This window comes from Pollicipes pollicipes, unplaced genomic scaffold (genome assembly GCF_011947565.3).
Source record: "Pollicipes pollicipes isolate AB1234 unplaced genomic scaffold, Ppol_2.1 Scaffold_6052;HRSCAF=7182_pilon_pilon_pilon, whole genome shotgun sequence".
In the NCBI taxonomy this organism is placed as follows: domain Eukaryota; kingdom Metazoa; phylum Arthropoda; class Thecostraca; order Pollicipedomorpha; family Pollicipedidae; genus Pollicipes; species Pollicipes pollicipes.
In genome coordinates, this window is record NW_023596805.1 from 16,745,148 (window position 1) to 16,762,788 (window position 17,641).

General features: G+C 60.9%; 1 protein-coding gene across 1 annotated transcript in view; it reads right to left on the bottom strand.

Moving 5' to 3' along the window:
- Window positions 1-5,547: 5,547 nt before the first annotated feature.
- The window catches only part of Dora (zinc finger SWIM domain-containing dorado), a 55,277-nt gene continuing 43,183 nt past the window's right edge, over window positions 5,548-17,641 (bottom strand). The window contains exons 24-34 of the mRNA XM_037227993.1: window positions 16,164-16,375; window positions 15,405-15,533; window positions 14,766-14,900; window positions 13,009-13,122; window positions 11,736-11,883; window positions 11,093-11,247; window positions 11,012-11,062; window positions 9,929-10,109; window positions 9,233-9,366; window positions 8,502-8,663; window positions 5,548-7,924 (exon numbers count right to left, since the gene is read on the bottom strand). Coding sequence (XP_037083888.1) covers window positions 7,835-7,924; window positions 8,502-8,663; window positions 9,233-9,366; window positions 9,929-10,109; window positions 11,012-11,062; window positions 11,093-11,247; window positions 11,736-11,883; window positions 13,009-13,122; window positions 14,766-14,900; window positions 15,405-15,533; window positions 16,164-16,375 — 1,511 coding nt within the window. The 3' untranslated portion in view covers window positions 5,548-7,834. The remainder of the gene's footprint in view (window positions 7,925-8,501; window positions 8,664-9,232; window positions 9,367-9,928; window positions 10,110-11,011; window positions 11,063-11,092; window positions 11,248-11,735; window positions 11,884-13,008; window positions 13,123-14,765; window positions 14,901-15,404; window positions 15,534-16,163; window positions 16,376-17,641) is intronic.

Below are 17,641 nucleotides of genomic sequence, written 5' to 3' on the forward strand. Positions count from 1 at the left end.
CCCAGGGCAGGTAGTCAGACCGTGACTGTCCGCTGACAAGACCCAGGGCAGGTAGTCAGACCGTGATTGTCCGCTGACCCAGGGCATGTAGTCAGACCGTGACTGTCAGCGAAACAATGTTCGGGAATTGTTCAATTGGATGCAACATGCATTGTTAGGCAAAGCTATACATCTTTGAGATTATTTCTGAGGCAGTTTAACGATTGAACTTAGGATTGCACCGAGTTTTGTCGACTCAGGGTCTGGTATGAAGGTCAGACCGATGTGAAAACTAACGTATTTTTTACTGGAGAGCTTGTTTTATTGGAAACCTGCTGATGTCCACTTCGGATCATTTGATGACAGTGACCGCAGTATAAATCATCCATGGACTTCTTAACGGTCAGAGTAGGCTACTGACCTAGCATGACCCAGATCAACCATTTGGGTTCAGGAACGCACCACATAGGGTAAGCCTTAATGCTTATTCGGCTTAAGGAATCAAAACGCTCTCGTAGGTTTTTGATTATCATGTCAATTTAAAGTTCAAGCAAGTTTAATGATCTTGAGCTACCTTTCTGTTAGACAAGTATCTAGGTTCAAGGCGGTTGCATGAGAAAGTATGGGGCACTTTGTACACCACTCTTGACTTTGACCTTATTTTGCCTTACGTGACCCCAAGGTCATGGACCTAGGGACCACAAATTTTGACACAAGTGAGTTTACATACAGACCAACCTTATACAAATACAAACTTACAGGGCGTAAGTTTGGCTCTCTTAGAATTAGAGATCACAGTTGCCCAAATTGACACCCCCCCCCCCCCCTCCGCCTCGCCAACTGAGCGAAGGGTATCCAACGGGCCACCCGGGCACGTGTTAATGGTACGCTCCACTGATTGTGATTTGGCAGCCTTTCGACTGCTTGCCTTGAGGAGAGAGAGGCTATTGGGCACTATTTTACTTATTTTTAAGTTACAATAGAATACAAGGAGGAATGTAGCAAAAATGCAAGTCACAGTAGAAATGCAAGACCTGCGATGCGACACGCTAAGTCTTCAAATATCTTAACAGAATGAAATGTGACTAAATATCACATGACTATGAAGCCGAAAAGGACGGTTTGGAGTACGATAAGGGAAGGTAACAGGGGGGGGGGGGGATGTTAATTGCTAGTCAATGCTGTGCTGGTTACAAGCATCTCTCGTATGGTAGCCAGAATTGCAAATAAACATAACCCATTTTAACTAACTCATCTACTAACATGGATCGTAATCTTCCATGAGCCTGGAGCGTGGTTTTGTCAGCGGCGAGGAGTCACTTTTGCTGAACCGTTTTAAAGTTTTTCATTTCTCCAATGCTGGAACACGGCCGTTTAGCGTGGCCTTTCTAGACCTCGTTTTAATAGTGAAAGTGCTTGGTGGTTCATAATGAGGACAACATCTGCTGCCCACCCGCCAGCCATAAACACGCCGTGCTAAACTGCCTGTTGCCCTGAAGGCACGCGCCTTCCAGTCGTGCCCAGGACCTATTCATTGTCTTCCCCGTTATGGCTGGGAGTGTTACAGGCCGCGTCTGCCGCAATCTGACCGCTCCATGCCCGCTCATGACACTATAATGACTCTGGGTGGCATCGCGGGCAGGAAGTCGAGCGTGTATCTCCGCGCTCGCTGCAGGCTGGGGGCCGGGCGTGATGACCGGGTCCGAACAGCGCCCGGGAGCCGTCTGGCAGTTGTCTGCGGTCACCGGATCACCATCGACGTCTGCGCCGCCGGTAACAGGCCATTCGTCCATTATGTAATTTGTTAATGGAAACGGCGCGTACCGGAGGGAAAAACGATAGAAAACGCAACGTGTAATGTCATGGTGCTTAGCAGGCCTAAGCGACACGTTACATTAAAAAACACACGTACCCAAAGACCTCTGCGGATTTCAACACCCAGGACGTTGTTGGTACTCACACACTATTTTAATCCACACGATCTAATTTACACCACGACTCTTTTGCCTACACTGTGATATCTCTGTAGTGTTTTGGCCGGAAATATGAGCACGGCTGTAAAGGGAGGCAAGTATTGTCTGAGGTCCGAAAAAGAAGACGGGAAATGCAACAAGTGTGGAGGGAAAACTGAATTTTGCCGAGCTGCTCTTGTCCAGTGAGCCAACAGATGGATATCATTAATACGCTGCGGACAAAACCACGCATAGAAAGAGTATGTTGCCAATCACTCGTAGGATAAAGCTAACGCAGCATAATATTCGTCGGGGTTAAGTTTGCGGGGCAAAAATTTCGTAGCGCAAAAGCTCGCAATAGAAGCAGTACGTATAGATGCAGATCGCATGATAAATTATTCCTCGGAAAATGTGATAGCAAAAATGTTCACACGCGCAAAAGTCGCATGGAGAGGGTCGTAAGCAATCATTTGTACTCAAAGGTGAGGGCGTGAATGTTAGTCAAGGATGAAGTTCATTTTTTAAATGAACGTGCGTAAAGTGCGTAAGCGAAACTTCGTATTTCGATATCTGATTAAGTGAACAAAACTTGTACGCAAATGTTCGCCATGGCAGAAGCGCGTTTGACAAAAGAACTTGCGCAAAACTTTGTACGCAGATATGTATTAAGTGTTGGAATTCAGATTTTCATCCTTCATTCCGGGCCTCGGTTGAATTATCACTTCATAGGTCACTGCATTCAATGTAGGGGATGACAATAATATGACAAGCCCACCTCTTCATGGCATAAAATGAAACATTCATCGGCGGCCTCCAAATAAACTCCATCGTTGAGTTTAGTGCGAGATAACCTTAAAATGCGAGAAACCAATGTTTAAAACATAGTTGTAAGGAGTGGTCCCACACACACCACCCACTGCACTTATTGCGTTTTGGCTTCCCTTCCAACCCCCGGCCCCCGCATCCTTGCCGCCTTTGTCCACGACTCCGCCTGACGGCCCCTGAGCGCACCACCAACGCTAACTGACGGTCCCTGAGCGCGCCACTGACGCCAGCTGACGGCCCCTGAGTGTGCCACTGACGCCAGCTGACGGCCCCTGAGCGCGCCACTGACGCCAGCTGACGGCCCCTGAGCGCGCCAGTGACGCCAGCTGACGGCCCCTGAGTGTGCCACTGACGCCAGCTGACGGCCCCTGAGCGCACCAGTGACGCCAGCTGACGGCCCCTGAGCGCGTCACTGACGCCAGCTGACGGCCCCTGAGCGCGCCAGTGACGCCAGCTGACGCCCCTGAGCGCTTCACCGGCGCCAGCTGACGACCGAGGCGTGAGGCAGCTGGCTCGCCTGTAGAATAAGACTGGCGGGCGCTCAAGTGATGCCTGGTATACCCACGTTTGCTTATATAAAGTCACTCGGAGTCCACAGAGCATGATGCACCAGCTGGTCCTTTTTCTACACCAACTTTGATAGGGGCCTTGCTTGCATCCAACTCGACATTGTTCGAAAGTATCGCTATCAAACTGGACCCCGAATAGAGTTAAAAATCGCTCATTGGAATTCATGCCTCAAGTCGTCTTCGGAGACCCCGACCGTGTTCATTCGACCCTCTTATCCTCTTTCTTGCTTCATCCTGCATCTTCGTGATGCCCCGCTTGTCCAGGGTAGGCTGCGTGCGCCAGCCATGAGTGGACCGAGAGGCCTACTGAAGGGGGACCGCGACCGGGCGCCGGGTGCGTATCCCGCCGAGGGTCCCTGCGCGGGCTGAGTTTGGCGGTTGCGCCCCCTCCCCCCCCCCCCCCCTCCCCCAAGGTGCATGCAGTTCTGTCTCACCGTTACCCAGTCTCCTTCATCCTATAGCCCTGAAATGATCAATGTTGATCAAAAGGGCTCTAATACAAATAACCAAACCAAACCAAACCGTGCGTGTTGCTCACAGACTTTGCGTGCGCACTATTGTCAGACCAATCTTCTTCAGTTACGAGCATTTTCTCACGGTCAATCGCTTACAAACAGTTGCGTACATGCCTACGATCTGCTGTTAATGCGAGCATTTGCCATGTGCTCTCTATAGTTCATACCATAAGAATATTTGCATGTGAACTTCTTCGTATGGGCTTTTGCGTAAGCACTTCTGTCGTAGAGGCTTATGACTAACCCTCTTTCCTTACGAACAATTGTGTACGTACTTTGTGTATGCGAGTTAAAGAATGAGATTGCGACACGATTTTTTTCGGAAATTATCAACGGCTGGCCAAGGTATAAGCAATAATAGACTAGCAGGACAACACAGTGAAATCTATACCTCGTTTGTGTTTTGGCCCGTGCGCAAGTTTTGTTTGGCGCAAGAGGCCATCTGACATATTTTGTGAGCGGCGGCTGTGGAAATACCGAGTAGGGTGTCAGTCTGGTTACCAGATCTCTGTTTAAACTGCTTCACAACGGCGTAACCAATTCAGTGCCCTGAGGAGCATAGAGCAAGTGCTCTTGTTTCACACGGCTCCAAAGCACACCGAAGTATGGAAGCAATGCTTTTAGATACAAGCGACAACGGTTTTGAATTATCACGTGACTGTTGCCATGGCGCCCGCCGTTCCTTTTGCGAATCACCTGCTGACGCGCGGTGCGTACCGTTCCAGGACTGCAGCCGCCTGGCCCCGCCTTCGTCGGTTCTGTACCTGCGATTTCGTCGCCCGGGTAGGTACGCCTTGTCCGCGTGCGCGCTGTTGTTGGCAGCTTCAAATACGCTTGGCAAGACACATCATCGCTTGCATGGGCACTCTGCTCATGTGGAAGGGTACGGGACCAAACTCGTCTTTGTTGCGTCTGAATACACCTCTGACTATTGGAATGCATGACACGGAAGCTACCAGCCCTTAGCCACAATCGTTATTAATTAACGCTGGTTAACCATTATACAGGCCGACTGGTTGACCGGCAGGCGGAAAATTCAGGCCGACACCGACTTGACCCCCCCCCCCCCCCTCCCCTCAAAGCCGTTTTGGGTGTTACGCGCGGGCGAAGGGAGCTCACATTATGTGGTTGGTATGAACGCTATGTTTAGAAAGTCACCGAACTTCATATCCTTGGGTCGCATTCTTTAAAAGAGCTGCCAAAAACAACACGAGTTCGTGTTAGTTCGCTTGAGAAAACTTCACCGAAACTACATTAGCATCGGGCGGCGCAACAGTTTGGTGATATATCACCACTTCATGGTGATACATCTCCAGTACGAATAGCCCAGCTCCGGCTTCCAGAGCACCAGCCGACCCCACTAGCCAGCTGGGGCTGATCAGCCAGAGAGTTCCTGTTCCCTGCAGCCCACAGTCGCCCCCCCCCCCCCCCCCCCCCCGAGGCGCCAAACACCAGCAGGCTTCCGACGGCAAGTGTATTGACCAGCCGTCCATTTCGGGCACAAGATCCGCTCTTTCGGTCCACTCCAGTAACATCCGCCCCATGTTTAACACTAATACTGGCGGCAGGCGGGGTGGGCGCGGCCGGCCCGGTCACCGGACCCGGCGTCCTCACGCGCGCCGCGGCCTCCTACCGCCGCCGCCGCCGCCGACGGGAAGGCGGTCCACCGAGCGCCGGCGCCGGCGGCGGCGGCGGCGGCGGCGGCGGTGTCCTGGCCGGGCGTGCAGCAGCCGGCGGCTCACGCGGGGCCGGCGGCGTCCACCGCGCTCACGCGCCACACACTAATAAAGCACATCACTAGATGTTACACACTAGATGCGACCGAAGGTGTGAGGCGTAAGAGCACTGAGGTAGAGCCGAGACCGGCGGTCTCGGAGACGGATGGGCGGTCCGGCGGACCACGGACCGGGCGGGACCGCGAGGCCGGACCGCGAGAAGGACCACCGGGTGGGTCTCGAGCGGGCGGAGAACCACGCCACTTCGGAACACTGGAGCCGAACTGACCGCCGACGCGTCACTCCGGCAGAGCGCGCGGCGTGGGCGGAAACCGACGGACGCCTCCTGCGCCAGCCTCTGGGGGACGTCTGGGCTCAGGTTGACGGAGCAAGACTACAAACCGACGCACCGCAGTGTCGCATCGCGTTGGTTTCAATGCTGCGCCTTCTAGTCCGATGTCAATCCATCGCCATCGCCGACTGGGCGGACGGATGGCTTCACCACGAAGCGACTTTTCGAGGTGCGTGGATTCGCAATCTTCCTCACTGGATGTTTGAACTACGTCACTACGTGAAACGTTGCACAATTTTCGAAGCCATCCATGGACATGCCGAGCTCATGAACAACCCAGTCGGTTTCCACCGAGGTACTGAGGCATGAATTAAACAAAAAATGAGGCATCAAGTAGCCAAAACCGTTCACATTGGCAACACAACTGAACAAAAACAAAAAATCGCGATTGAATCGCATTCGATTCGTTAAATTAAAATGTACAACTAAATATACTCTGATAATTCGTCGCCTTTAAAAGGCTCTGGACAAAGGTCCGGAGAGCACCATCAGAGGACCAGTGATGGGTGATACGTCCAGTTCTAGAACGTCAGGTCAAGTCAGATCGGGCCCAGTCCGGTCAGAACCAGAACGGTCTGGTCCCGTCAGGTCCAGTCCCGGCCAGTCCCGGTCTGTTGCGGTTAGCTCCGGTCGCCTGCTTTCTCGCTCCAGTCGAAAGGCGAGGTCGGCGGGGCTGGAGATGCTGTCGGGACGGTGAGCCGGGACGTCCGGCCGCGGAGAAAACAGTACAGAACGCGTCGGCGCACAGGCGTGACACACACCGCGCACAGACGCCGGGCAGCTGGGCGACGCAGCACGTCCGATGCACGACAGCAACCAAGGAAACGGTGACACAGAGCAAAGAGGTGGAGGAGCCAGGGCAGCGCGACGGGGTCGGAAACCGAGGAACAGACGGGAAGACGGAGGGGAGACGGGGTCCATCGCCGGCGGCTGCCAACACTGACCAAGCTGCGCGGAACGGGGCGGCGTCGAGCAGACACACACACACGCAGGCGAACACAGGGCTGGCCACCGCTCTACATGCGGCCACGGAAGCGGCCGGCACACTGCCGGCTACGAACACGGCGCGCCTCCTGCCGCTCGGCGGCGACGGCGGCGGCCGCTGCGCGGCGCCGCCAGCCGCTGGCGGCAGGAGCGGCAACTCTAAGCGCTACAGCTAATAACCACAAATTCAAATGCTACGGCTAGGATATTATTTAAAATATAAAACGGACAGACATGCTCACACCAAGCGCGCGTCCTTCTACTCTTCACTACCAGTTAAACGCAGTGCCAGCCGACAGCCCGGCGCCGGCAGACACGCGGCTGATTGAGAGACGCGCACGCTCGTGTCACTCCCTGTCGCATGACAGGTGTGACATCGTACACCTGCAGCAACCCAAACCCTACCCACACTGGAGACTGAAGCAAGAGAGACATGCTACGTCACGCAGCGGCACTCCACAGCACTGCGTCAAACTCTTCCACTCTGCATGCCGTGGCCCCACGTCGGGCGCCATCCGGCGCGCCAGTGCAGCCATCCGGTGGACCAAGATCAAACTTGAAATTCCACGACGCGCCACTGCATCTGCGCCTTGTCTGTTCAGACTCGCCGTGCACGTCCTGTTTTGCTCTTCGGTCGGGAACAGCGCCAGCGCTGGCCACGCCCATCGCGGGACGGCGCCTCCCTCAGGGTATCGAGATCAGACCGACACGGACCTGTGGCGCCACCGTCGGCTCCGCTATGCTACGCTTATGGATCGGTGAGGCCGAGTGGACGCCGGAACAGCATGGCGCTCGACGCCAGATGGCTTTATACAGGTGATGAAGATGGGATGGCTTTTTCTCGGGGAGGCGGGGCGCCGACGGGCGACGACCACACTAGCGGCATCCAGTAGAAAAACGAACAACTACAACTTCTGAAAGTGGCATCTAGATGGGACGGGTGTCACGCAGGGGGCTGCTGCAGGGCCATGGAGATCCGTAACCAGAGTTCTTTCTTGACCAGCTTGTTTTTCCTGTTGTCTTGCAAGAAGCCCTGCAAAATATGAATTCAAATTCAGAACAAAAACACCCACTAGAGAGAAGGGTACGCTGGGTATTTCTCGCACCATACCGATTATGCCGCGCCAAAGCGTGTGATCACTACAACTCAAGATGTCATGTTGGGGTACATTCACAGGAAGTTTAAAATGACGTGCTCATTGAGGTATCGTTGAAACGTTAATGACCTCGAGGTACCATAGCGCCGAATCAACAGTGGCCCAGTGATCAACAGCGGTGAGCAGAAGCAGTCCGCAGCGAGCAGTCTTTGCTAGTTACAAAAGAAGCTGAAGAATGCCCGCGACGATAACCGAGTCAGCTAGTGTCGTCGCTCGCACATCAGATATTCTCCGACGCCCTGTTGCTCTCTATTGCAATGAGTGCTTTAGTCACCCACCACGAACCCACGGGTGTCTGGCAGTGTCACAATCCTGAATCCCTGGTTCCGCTGCTGTGTTCCCATAGGTGCGGCAACCGACCCGCCCCGCTCCGCGCCCGTCCCCAGCCTCGCCTGCAGCTGAGCAGGCCCAGCACTCGCCCCGCCCCGGCTGCGCGCCCGTCCCCAGCCTCACCTGCAGCTGAGCTGGCCCGCCGGCGGTCATGCTAAACGCCTGCCGCGCCGTGCACACGATCGACACGAACTCGTCGTACTCGGGCGGCGTCACGTGGCAGAGGCGCACGTGCATGCACGACAGAAACATCTGCTGGCACTGCTGCACCAGCGGCGTCAGGATCTGCCGGCGGCGGCGCCGCGTCAGCGGTCTGACGTTCGCCGCAGTGGGCTCACGGACCAGCGCGTACGGACCACCCGCGTCAGCCCAGACCACGAACGGGGTGCGGGCCTTACACGGGCGTACCAAGCCCCGGCTCATCTGCTGAAAGTGACACTCCAAAAACCATTGCTAAACGCGCCGTTTTCCACAAAAAGTCGTCGTGTAGGGTAACATGACGGCCGCGCGAGCGACCAGCGCGCCGAGCTGATGCGTATCTTTGCGCAAACCAGAACACCTGTCGACGGCATCAGTGTGTCCACAATATAGAACTTGCCTCCTGCACAGCAGCACGACCTGGTCTGCCACAGGCTCCTGGAGCGGCCGGTCAGCGGCCCGAAACCGGGACCCCGGCTCCCCAGCCTGTGATCTCGGCGCCCGAGACGGGCCGTGACCGACCCCGGCGCCCCAGCCTGTGATCTCGGCGCCCGAGACGGGCCGTGACCGACCCCGGCGCCCCAGCCAGTGACCTCGCCGCTTGGGCCCGGTACCGTGACCTCGGCGCCCAGGCCGGGTCGCGAGCGTGACCTCACCTGTGACCGGTACGGAGGCGCCGTGTTGTTTCGGCTCAGGTAGGAGCCCACCTCGCCGGCGATGTCGTACAGCACGAACGGCGACACCACGGAGTTAACGGTGCACAGGCAGAACTGGTGCACGTACGGCGTCCCTGGTGACGGGGGAGACGACGGGAGGGGGCCGGTTACGGTCAGACAGGCGCTCCGTCTACAGCGGCGTTGGCAGGCCCGCCGGCACGCTGCCGCGAGAATGGCGCCGAGGCGGCTGACACTGACCCCACCAGAATGAGTGTGGGTCAGCTAAGAGGCTCCCTAAACTTCTGTGGGCCCCTCGTGCGCATGGTAGCGGCATAGAGCTGATCGACAGCGGGCTGCGTACGTCGTCGATAGGCGGACGTCCACTTCTCGCTCGTTTCAACACCAAATCATAGTGAACAGCGCGGTATCCGACAAGATCTGCTGATGACTAAAGCTACAGCTGGGACTGATCCATCCCACATCTCCCGAACCTCCGCCTGTTCCATCGGCTTCTGTCTCCCGCCGAATGCCCCAGACCCGACCTCCGCCTCCCCACCGCTGCCCGTGTCACCGCGCACCTCTGCCGGCGACGGAGGCAACGCCGCCCCGGCCCCGGCTGCAGACTCCCTCGGCGCCGGCCGGCCAGCCCACCCCAGTCCAGCCCAGCCGCAGCACCACACTCCGGCGGACACTCACCCAGCTTCATGGCCACCTGCAGCAGCCACTTGACGTCGTCACCGTACGGCGGCGTGCGCGAGTACTTAGTGGCGCGGTCATCGTGCACGCGCCGCGCCAACGTCTCCAGCGCCAGCATGCCCACACGGTACGTGGAGAAGAGGTACTTGAGCGGTGGCGAGCCCAGGATCCGCGGCACCGGCTGCATGACGGAAGGGACGGCCCGGCGTCACGCGGACCCACAACAGAGAGAGGAAGAGAGGAAGAGAGAAAGAGAGAAAGAAAGAAAGAAAGAGAGGGAGAGAGAGAGAGAGAGAGAGAGAGAGAGAGAAGAGAGAGAGAGAGAGAGAGAGAGAGAGAGAGAGAGAGGAGAGAGAGAGAGAGAGAGAGAGAGAGAGGAGAGAGAGAGAGAGAGAGAGAGAGAGAGAGAGAGAGAGAGAGAGAGAGAGAGAGAGAGAGAGGAGAGAGAGAGAGAGAGAGAGAGAGAGAGAGAGAGAGAGAGAGAGAGAGAGAGAGGAGAGAGGAGAGAGAGAGAGAGAGAGAGAGAGAGAGAGAGGAGAGAGAGAGAGAGAGAGAGAGAGAGAGAGAGAGGAGAGAGAGAGAGAGAGAGAGAGAGAGAGAGAGAGAGAGAGAGAGAGAGAGAGAGAGAGAGAGACGCACAACGCGCCTGACGGACACTCGGCTACACCGGCGCGCCGGAGCGGCCGGCGGGCCGCCCTCAATGCACAAACGCAGCTGCAGTGCGACACTGATCGGGCGGCAGGTCCCGGTACCTCACGGACCTACACAAGCAGGCCGACTGAGCGAGCGGCCACACGCTGGTCAGGCTCGGGCCAGGGGCAGGTGAGGTCCCGCACCAGACGGCCTCACGCAGACGTCGTCGGGCAACCTCAATGGAGGCAACTGATGACCATCACTTTGGTTTTAAGTCCGCGTCAATTTTGCACTCAACAGCGCGTACGTCGATGTGCTAATGCCGTCCGGGGAATGGCACTGTGAACGGCTGGTTAACATTGGACCGCTGGCTGGCGTACGGCCACACATCACGGACGCCGCCAGCAGGCAGAGTCGGGCCGGGCCGGGCCGGGCAGGGCAACGGCTCACCTGAGCCAGCGGGTGCTGCGGCGGTAGCGGGTGCTGGGCGGGCGGCGGTGGCGGTGGCGGGGGCGGCGGCGGCGGGGGAGGCGGCGGCGGCCGGTGCTGCAGCCCGGCCGCCGCCAGCGTCACCGGCACCATGATGGGTGGCGCCTGAGAGTGCGGCGGCGGCGGCGGCGCCAGCATCACCATGTGCGGGTGAGACTGCGGCGGCAGGGAGAACATGGGCACAGCCGGACCGCCGCCTGCGAAACACACCGGGTCACCCGTCAAACACCGCTGCACGAAGACGAAGAGGGCCGGACGGAGCGGCGCCGGGTCGCCGCTGGCCGGGGCGGACCGACAGCGGAGTAGTCAGGTCAAGTCAGGCCAGGTCGCGCCCGGCCAGTCTGTCGCACCGGCCGGGGAAGGCACGCCAGCGCACAGCCACAGTCAGGTCCGGCCAGTCTGTCGCACCACCGGCTTCTCCAGACAGACTCGGCGAAAACTCCAGCCAGCTACTCCAGAGTTGGTACCCTCTCCAGCCAGCCACCCCGAACAGACTCGGTCACCTCTCCAGCCTGCTACCCAAGAGAGACTCGGCAAAATCTCCAGCCAGCTACTCCAGAGACCCGGCAATCTCTCCAGCCAGCCACTCCAGATTCGGCCACCTCCCCAGCGAGCCCACCCAGAGTCGGTTGTGACGGCAGCAGGCGTCCCGTCCGCAGTCTGAGCGCCGCTCTGCAGTACTGACCGGGCAGACCGGAGGGCTGTGTCCGCGGCAGGCCGGCTGCCACCACGCTCTGCATGCTGACGGTGGGGTAGAGCTGCACGGTCGGGTACTGCTGCGGCTGCGGCCCGTACGGCACGAACATCTGCACCGACAGCTGGTTGACGCCCACCTGGCGGGCCGGAGCGGGTCAGCACGGCGGCCGGGCCAGCGGCGATGTCTCACCACCACTGCACTACGTCACGGGTCAAGCCAACGCAGGAATCTGTCATGCTGACACTGAGGCTGGGCTTTTATTTGTTGACGTATAACGTTTGGACACGTTTGATGGTTGAAACGTGCCAGCCATTTACACGCGGCCCGCGCCCGGCCATCCCCGAGTTTGTGGATTGATCGAATTCCGTTATTCAGGCACGGAAAGTCCCATTCAAATGCTTGCCCGCCGCGAACGGGTAAGCATCGGCAACACCAGCGTGCTGTTACTATAATTGGTACAAGCGATGTACCACCAGGTGTAACAATACTATGCACTGGTTAAAGGCCTCCAGAATTCGAGTCGTGGTACCATTCTCCCATCCCATAACTACACAAAACAACGCACGGTGTACGTTTGGACACAGTGTTTTCGTTTTTATCTCAGTCGAACACTAATTTGCCCTCTATCGGCGCACCCGAGCTGCCCCCACGTGCACCGGCAGCATGACCTGTCAGTCCGCGGCCGCCTCGGCCAGCCAGGAAGACCGTCACCCAAACACCGGCGGTCTCCGCACCTGCCCAGACCCCTGACAGCAGCCGGACGGCCGCTGTCCAGCCCCACACGCCGGCGGCCTCCGCACCTGCCCGGACCCCTGACAGCAGCCGGACGGCCGCTGTCCATCCCCACACGCCGCCAGTCCCCGGCCTTCACACGCCGCTCGCAGTACCTCCACAGCCCATGCAGCCTGCACAGCGGTGACAATATCGCCAGTGCGGCGCCAAATGCCCGGAGGTGGCGCCCTCACTGCACCTCCACCAGCCCGCCTCTGGCCGTCCAGCCTCTCCGCCCTCCCGTACCACCCGCCATCACCACAGCGCCCTCCACCTCCCACCCCTCGGTGCTTTCCACCCTCCACCCCTCGGCGCCCTTCTCCCACCACCCCTCGGCGCTCTCCGTACACCCCGCTCCCGCCACTCCTCAGCGCCCCAGCCACCCCGTCAGCATGCCCTCCAGTCCGTCTCCTGCCGTTCTCCGCCACCGGTGGGTGCGGTGCGGGGTGGGCCGGGCGGCGGTGGCGGCAGCGCGCCCAGCGTCTCTCACATTGGCCCGGATGGCGGCTGGCATCAGGGCCCGTACCTGCGCGGCCGCAGCGCCCGCCGCCAGACAACTGTACGTCACCGGGTACGGCGCGCCCGGGGTCACGCTCAGGTGCACCTGTCCGACACACCGACACACCATCAGGTCAGGTCACGGCAGGGGCAGGCTCATGGCTGGGTCAGGTCAAGGCCAGGGCCAGGGCCAGGGCCAGGGCCAGAGCCAGGCCAGGGCAGGGCAGGGCAGGGCAGGGCAGGTCGGGGCAGGTCGGGGTAGGTCAGGGTAGGTCAGGGCAGGGTCAGGGCTGGTGCTGTCAGGACGGAGCAGGGTCAGGGCAGGGCGAAGTAGGTCGAGTCAGGTCAGGGCAGGTCAGGGCAGGGCAGGGCTGCTGAGGTCAGGATAGGGCAGAGTCAGGGCAGGGCGAGGTAGGTCGGGTCAGGGCAGGGCAGGACAGGGCAGGGCAGGGCAGGTCAGGGCACTGTCAGGGCTGGTGAGGTCAGGGCAGGGCAGGGCGAGGTAGGTCGGGTCAGGGCACGGCAGGACAGGCGACACAGGGACATAGACGTGCGGTCGGCCATCAGTTCACATCACCGCTGCATGGACGAACAAAAGCCAGGTGACATGCAACACGCCCTCCCCGGCACGTTCTTCAACACAAGAGTAAAGTCACTTACGACGAACTCACACGCACAGTCGCACCCCGGTCCACATCTGGGCACAGGACCTCGTCCGACCACGAGCACCGCCAGTGCAGGCGCCAATCGAGAGTCCCACCCGTCCCGCCACAAGCCGGGGGACCGCGGCCGGCCGAACCACGGGAGCCCACCCAGTGCAGGCGCCGATCGAGTCCCAGCCGTCCCGCCACACGCCGGGGGCCGCGGCCGGCCGGACCCGGGAGCTCACCCAGAGAACAGCAGGTGTTTGAGGGGAGGTGTTGGTGTTAGTGTTAACCCTGTGGGGGCGTCAGCCCCACACAAGCAAGGACTGCATGCTCTGTGGAGGGGTCAAACCCGCCTCGGGTGGAGGATCGGTAACAACCAGCAACTGCCGGTCCTCTTTGTGCCTCCAAAACACCCTTCCAGGGTGCTAGTCCTACCTCAGCAAAGGGCCCCCTAACGCCCTGTAATGTCAGTCCCACCCCAGCGCGGGCCCCCTGACGCCCTGTAATGCCAGTCCCACCCCAGCACGGGGCCCCCTAACGCCCAGTAATGCCAGTCCCACCCCAGCGCGGGGCCCCCTAACGCCCTGTAATGCCAGTCCCACCCCAGCGCGGGCCCCCTAACGCCCTGTAATGCCAGTCCCACCCCAGCGTGGGGCCCCCTAACGCCCTGTAATGTCAGTCCCACCCCAGCGCGGGGCCCCCTAACGCCCTGTAATGCCAGTCCCACCCCAGCGCGGGCCCCCTAACGCCCTGTAATGCCAGTCCCACCCCAGCGCGGGGCCCCCTAACGCCCTGTAATGCCAGTCCCACCCCAGCGCGGGCCCCCCAACGCCCTGTAATGCCAGTCCCACCCCAGCGCGGGGCCCCCTAACGCCCTGTAATGCCAGTCCCACCCCAGCGCGGGCCCCCTGACGCCCTGTAATGTCAGTCCCACCACAGCGCGGGGCCCCCTAACGCCCTGTAATGTCAGTCCCACCCCAGCGCGGGGCCCCCTAACGCCCTGTAATGCCAGTCCCACCCCAGCGCGGGGCCCCCTAACGCCCTGTAATGTCAGTCCCACCCCAGCGCGGGCCCCCTGACGCCCTGTAATGTCCAGTCCCACCTGTGCAGGGGGCTCCATGACGCCGTGGGGCGGCGGCGGCGGCGGCGACTCCAGCAGCCCCACGTCCTCGGCAGAGTCGTGGGAGCCGCCCTGCTTTGGCGACGTCTGCAAAGGCCACGTCCAGCGTCCCAGTCTCTAGCGATGGGACAGTCAGATGCTAGCGACGCCCACATGGCAACCGACCGCACGCTCGCGGCATGGGTGTGCGCGCGCGCGTGCGGTCGCGCGAGCAGCCGCTGGACTGGGGCCAGAATGACCACAGAGAGCACGGCATGAATCCATGCGGGGAGAAATCGCATATACACGAGCATTCCGTCCGACGCATCAGCTGAAGGCTGAAAACATTCTATAAATGTTGCCTCGCCTTATTAATGTACCCCGGTCACGGAGCACAGACGCCACAACGTCATCGCTCGCATGTGCTGACTATGAAGTGTACCTGCCACGCCGGAGGCAGCGGCCCACGAATCCCGCGTACTCTCCCACCACATAAAGCGCGCCAAGTCGCTCGTCAGATCCTCCACAGAGCAGCGCACCTCGGCGCCGCCCCAGCGGGCGGGCGGGCGCGGTCCCACGGTCCCACCCAGCGGTCCCGGCAGCCGCCGCTCCGTCGCCAGCCGGCCCGGTCCCGTCACGCACCCGTTCGTACAGCTGGTACCACTTGGTGGCGATGTCGAACAACACCTCCGGGTAGACGCCGCCACCCTTGGCCGCGCCCTCCACCGCCAGACACGCCTTCTCCAGCAGCTCGTTGGACTGCTCCTTACACTGACAGGACGGAGAGAGACCGGGGCGCGGTCAGGTCAGCACACGTCACCCTCCGCACGGGGTCAGCGGAGATGCGGAGGCAAACGAATGGCCCCCCACACTGGGCGACACGGTCAGTGCACAGCGCGTGACACCGCTCCTAGGACCACAGCCGGCGACCTCCACAAACCAGCGGTGCCACACTGGAGAGCTGACACACTCAGTGACCACACACCAGTCTCCGCCTTGCAAGCGGTCCAGCGGCGTCAGCGCGGCAGCCTCGTCCGGTGGCACGTGACGGGCGCCGTGGGTTCCAGGTAAATGGGCGCGACAGTTCGTCGCCCACGTGCGCCGCTGCGACCCCTCGGCGGCGAGGGGAAACATCCACCACGGCGGGGCAGCGTCGCCACGTTACATAACACGTGAAGACCCCCAGACACAACCCCGCTAACCCACTGGGGCAAAGTTCTCCCATCAACCGCACCACGGCGGCTCACGGAGAGTCAGCGTCAGCGGAGCAAACCCTGCCTGGCCGCGACGCCCATCCCAACCCGGGCGAACGGCGGCGGCCGAGGCGGCGCTCTTCCGACGCGCCACCTCTGAACACTGCCGCCATGACGGCGGCGCCGGCGGCCCCGGCGCGGCACGCACCTGCAGCAGGGCGCGCTGGATCTCATTCTGGTTGAGCGCGTGCGCGTGCGGCAGGATGCTGAGCGTCAGGCCGGAGGCGGCGCGCACCACGTGGCCGTCGCGACTCCGACTGGCGCAGTCGGCGATGTGCGCCGCCTCGGGCGGTGTCAGGTGGCCCTCCCACGTGTCCACCAGACAGCTGATGGCCACCGCGCCCAGCTCCATGGCCTGACCTGCGCGCCGGAGGGGTCAGGTCAGGATCATGCACCGCGTCCACACATGTCCACCAGACAGCTGAGCCGGGCGCAGTTTCCCGGCCCGCCCGGGCGGCCGAGCGGAGCGCGCGGCCCCACACAGACCGGCTGTCCGCAGACGGCGTCAGCGCGGCCGGTGGCTGCCCCCGGACCGCATGTCCGTCGCTGCCGGGGTCGGACGGCGCTGACGGCAGCGGCGACAGGCACCCCGCCGCGGTCACCGACAGGCCTCCCCGGGAGCCGGCGGCGGCGCGGCTGGCTGACGATGATGCACGGCGCTGAGGCCGGCCGCCAAGAGCGATCCCGGCCGCGCCCGTCCGGCGGCCGTCGTCAGCCGACGCTTGCATAAGCGCCCCTGCAGCTGCGGCCACCTTATCGCGCCACCACCTCCCGCTTGAGGACAGCCGGGGTCGGGGGGTGTCCGCGTCACCGGCGGGGGAGAGGCGGCCGCGCCGAAACCGGCTAATGACGGCCGACGCCCCACATAACAACGCCGCAGATGCAGCAGCAGCAGCAGGGATCCGGTGAGATCGCCACTGCTGTCGTCGGACGGGCGCGGCGACACCGCTCCCAACACAATCGGGCCGAGCCGAACAAGCCGGCTAATGACGGCCGACGCCCCACATGACAACGCCGCAGATGCAGCAGCAGGGATCCAGTGAGATCGCCACTGCTGTCGTCGGACGGGCGCGGCGACACCGCTCCCAACACAATCGGGCCGGGCCGAACAAGCGGCGAAACATCATTAGCATTGCACGGCGGCCAGACCGATAAATAGCCGGCCGGACGTGGGAAGGCCGGCCGGCGGCGAGCGGGACCACCTGTCGATGTCGTCTGGGTGCGCCAGACGTGACGACGGACGGGGCGACGACCGGCCTGACGCGCCGGCCACACCGAACCCATGACCCGCCGCCGATCGACGGGCCAGATAACGGACAAACACGGCCAGCTCGGTCCCAAGCACAGGCTAACACACACAAATCATTGAGCGCACCGATATACGAGATGAATGTTCAAGCGCAAAAAACAAGCAGTACATCACACCCATCCGAAAATGCCCAGCCATCTAATAATTCACGATCCTCATGTTGGCTGGGCATCTCCATCGATTCCCACGGTCTGGGAGCGCGAGCCCGCCTGCCGCCCGGTCCCGCCACGCCCCCGGTTTCGCTACGCCTCAGGTCCCGCCGCGCCCAGGTCCCGCCCGCCCCGGTCGCTGCCCCCTGCCCCGCCCGCCCCCGGTCG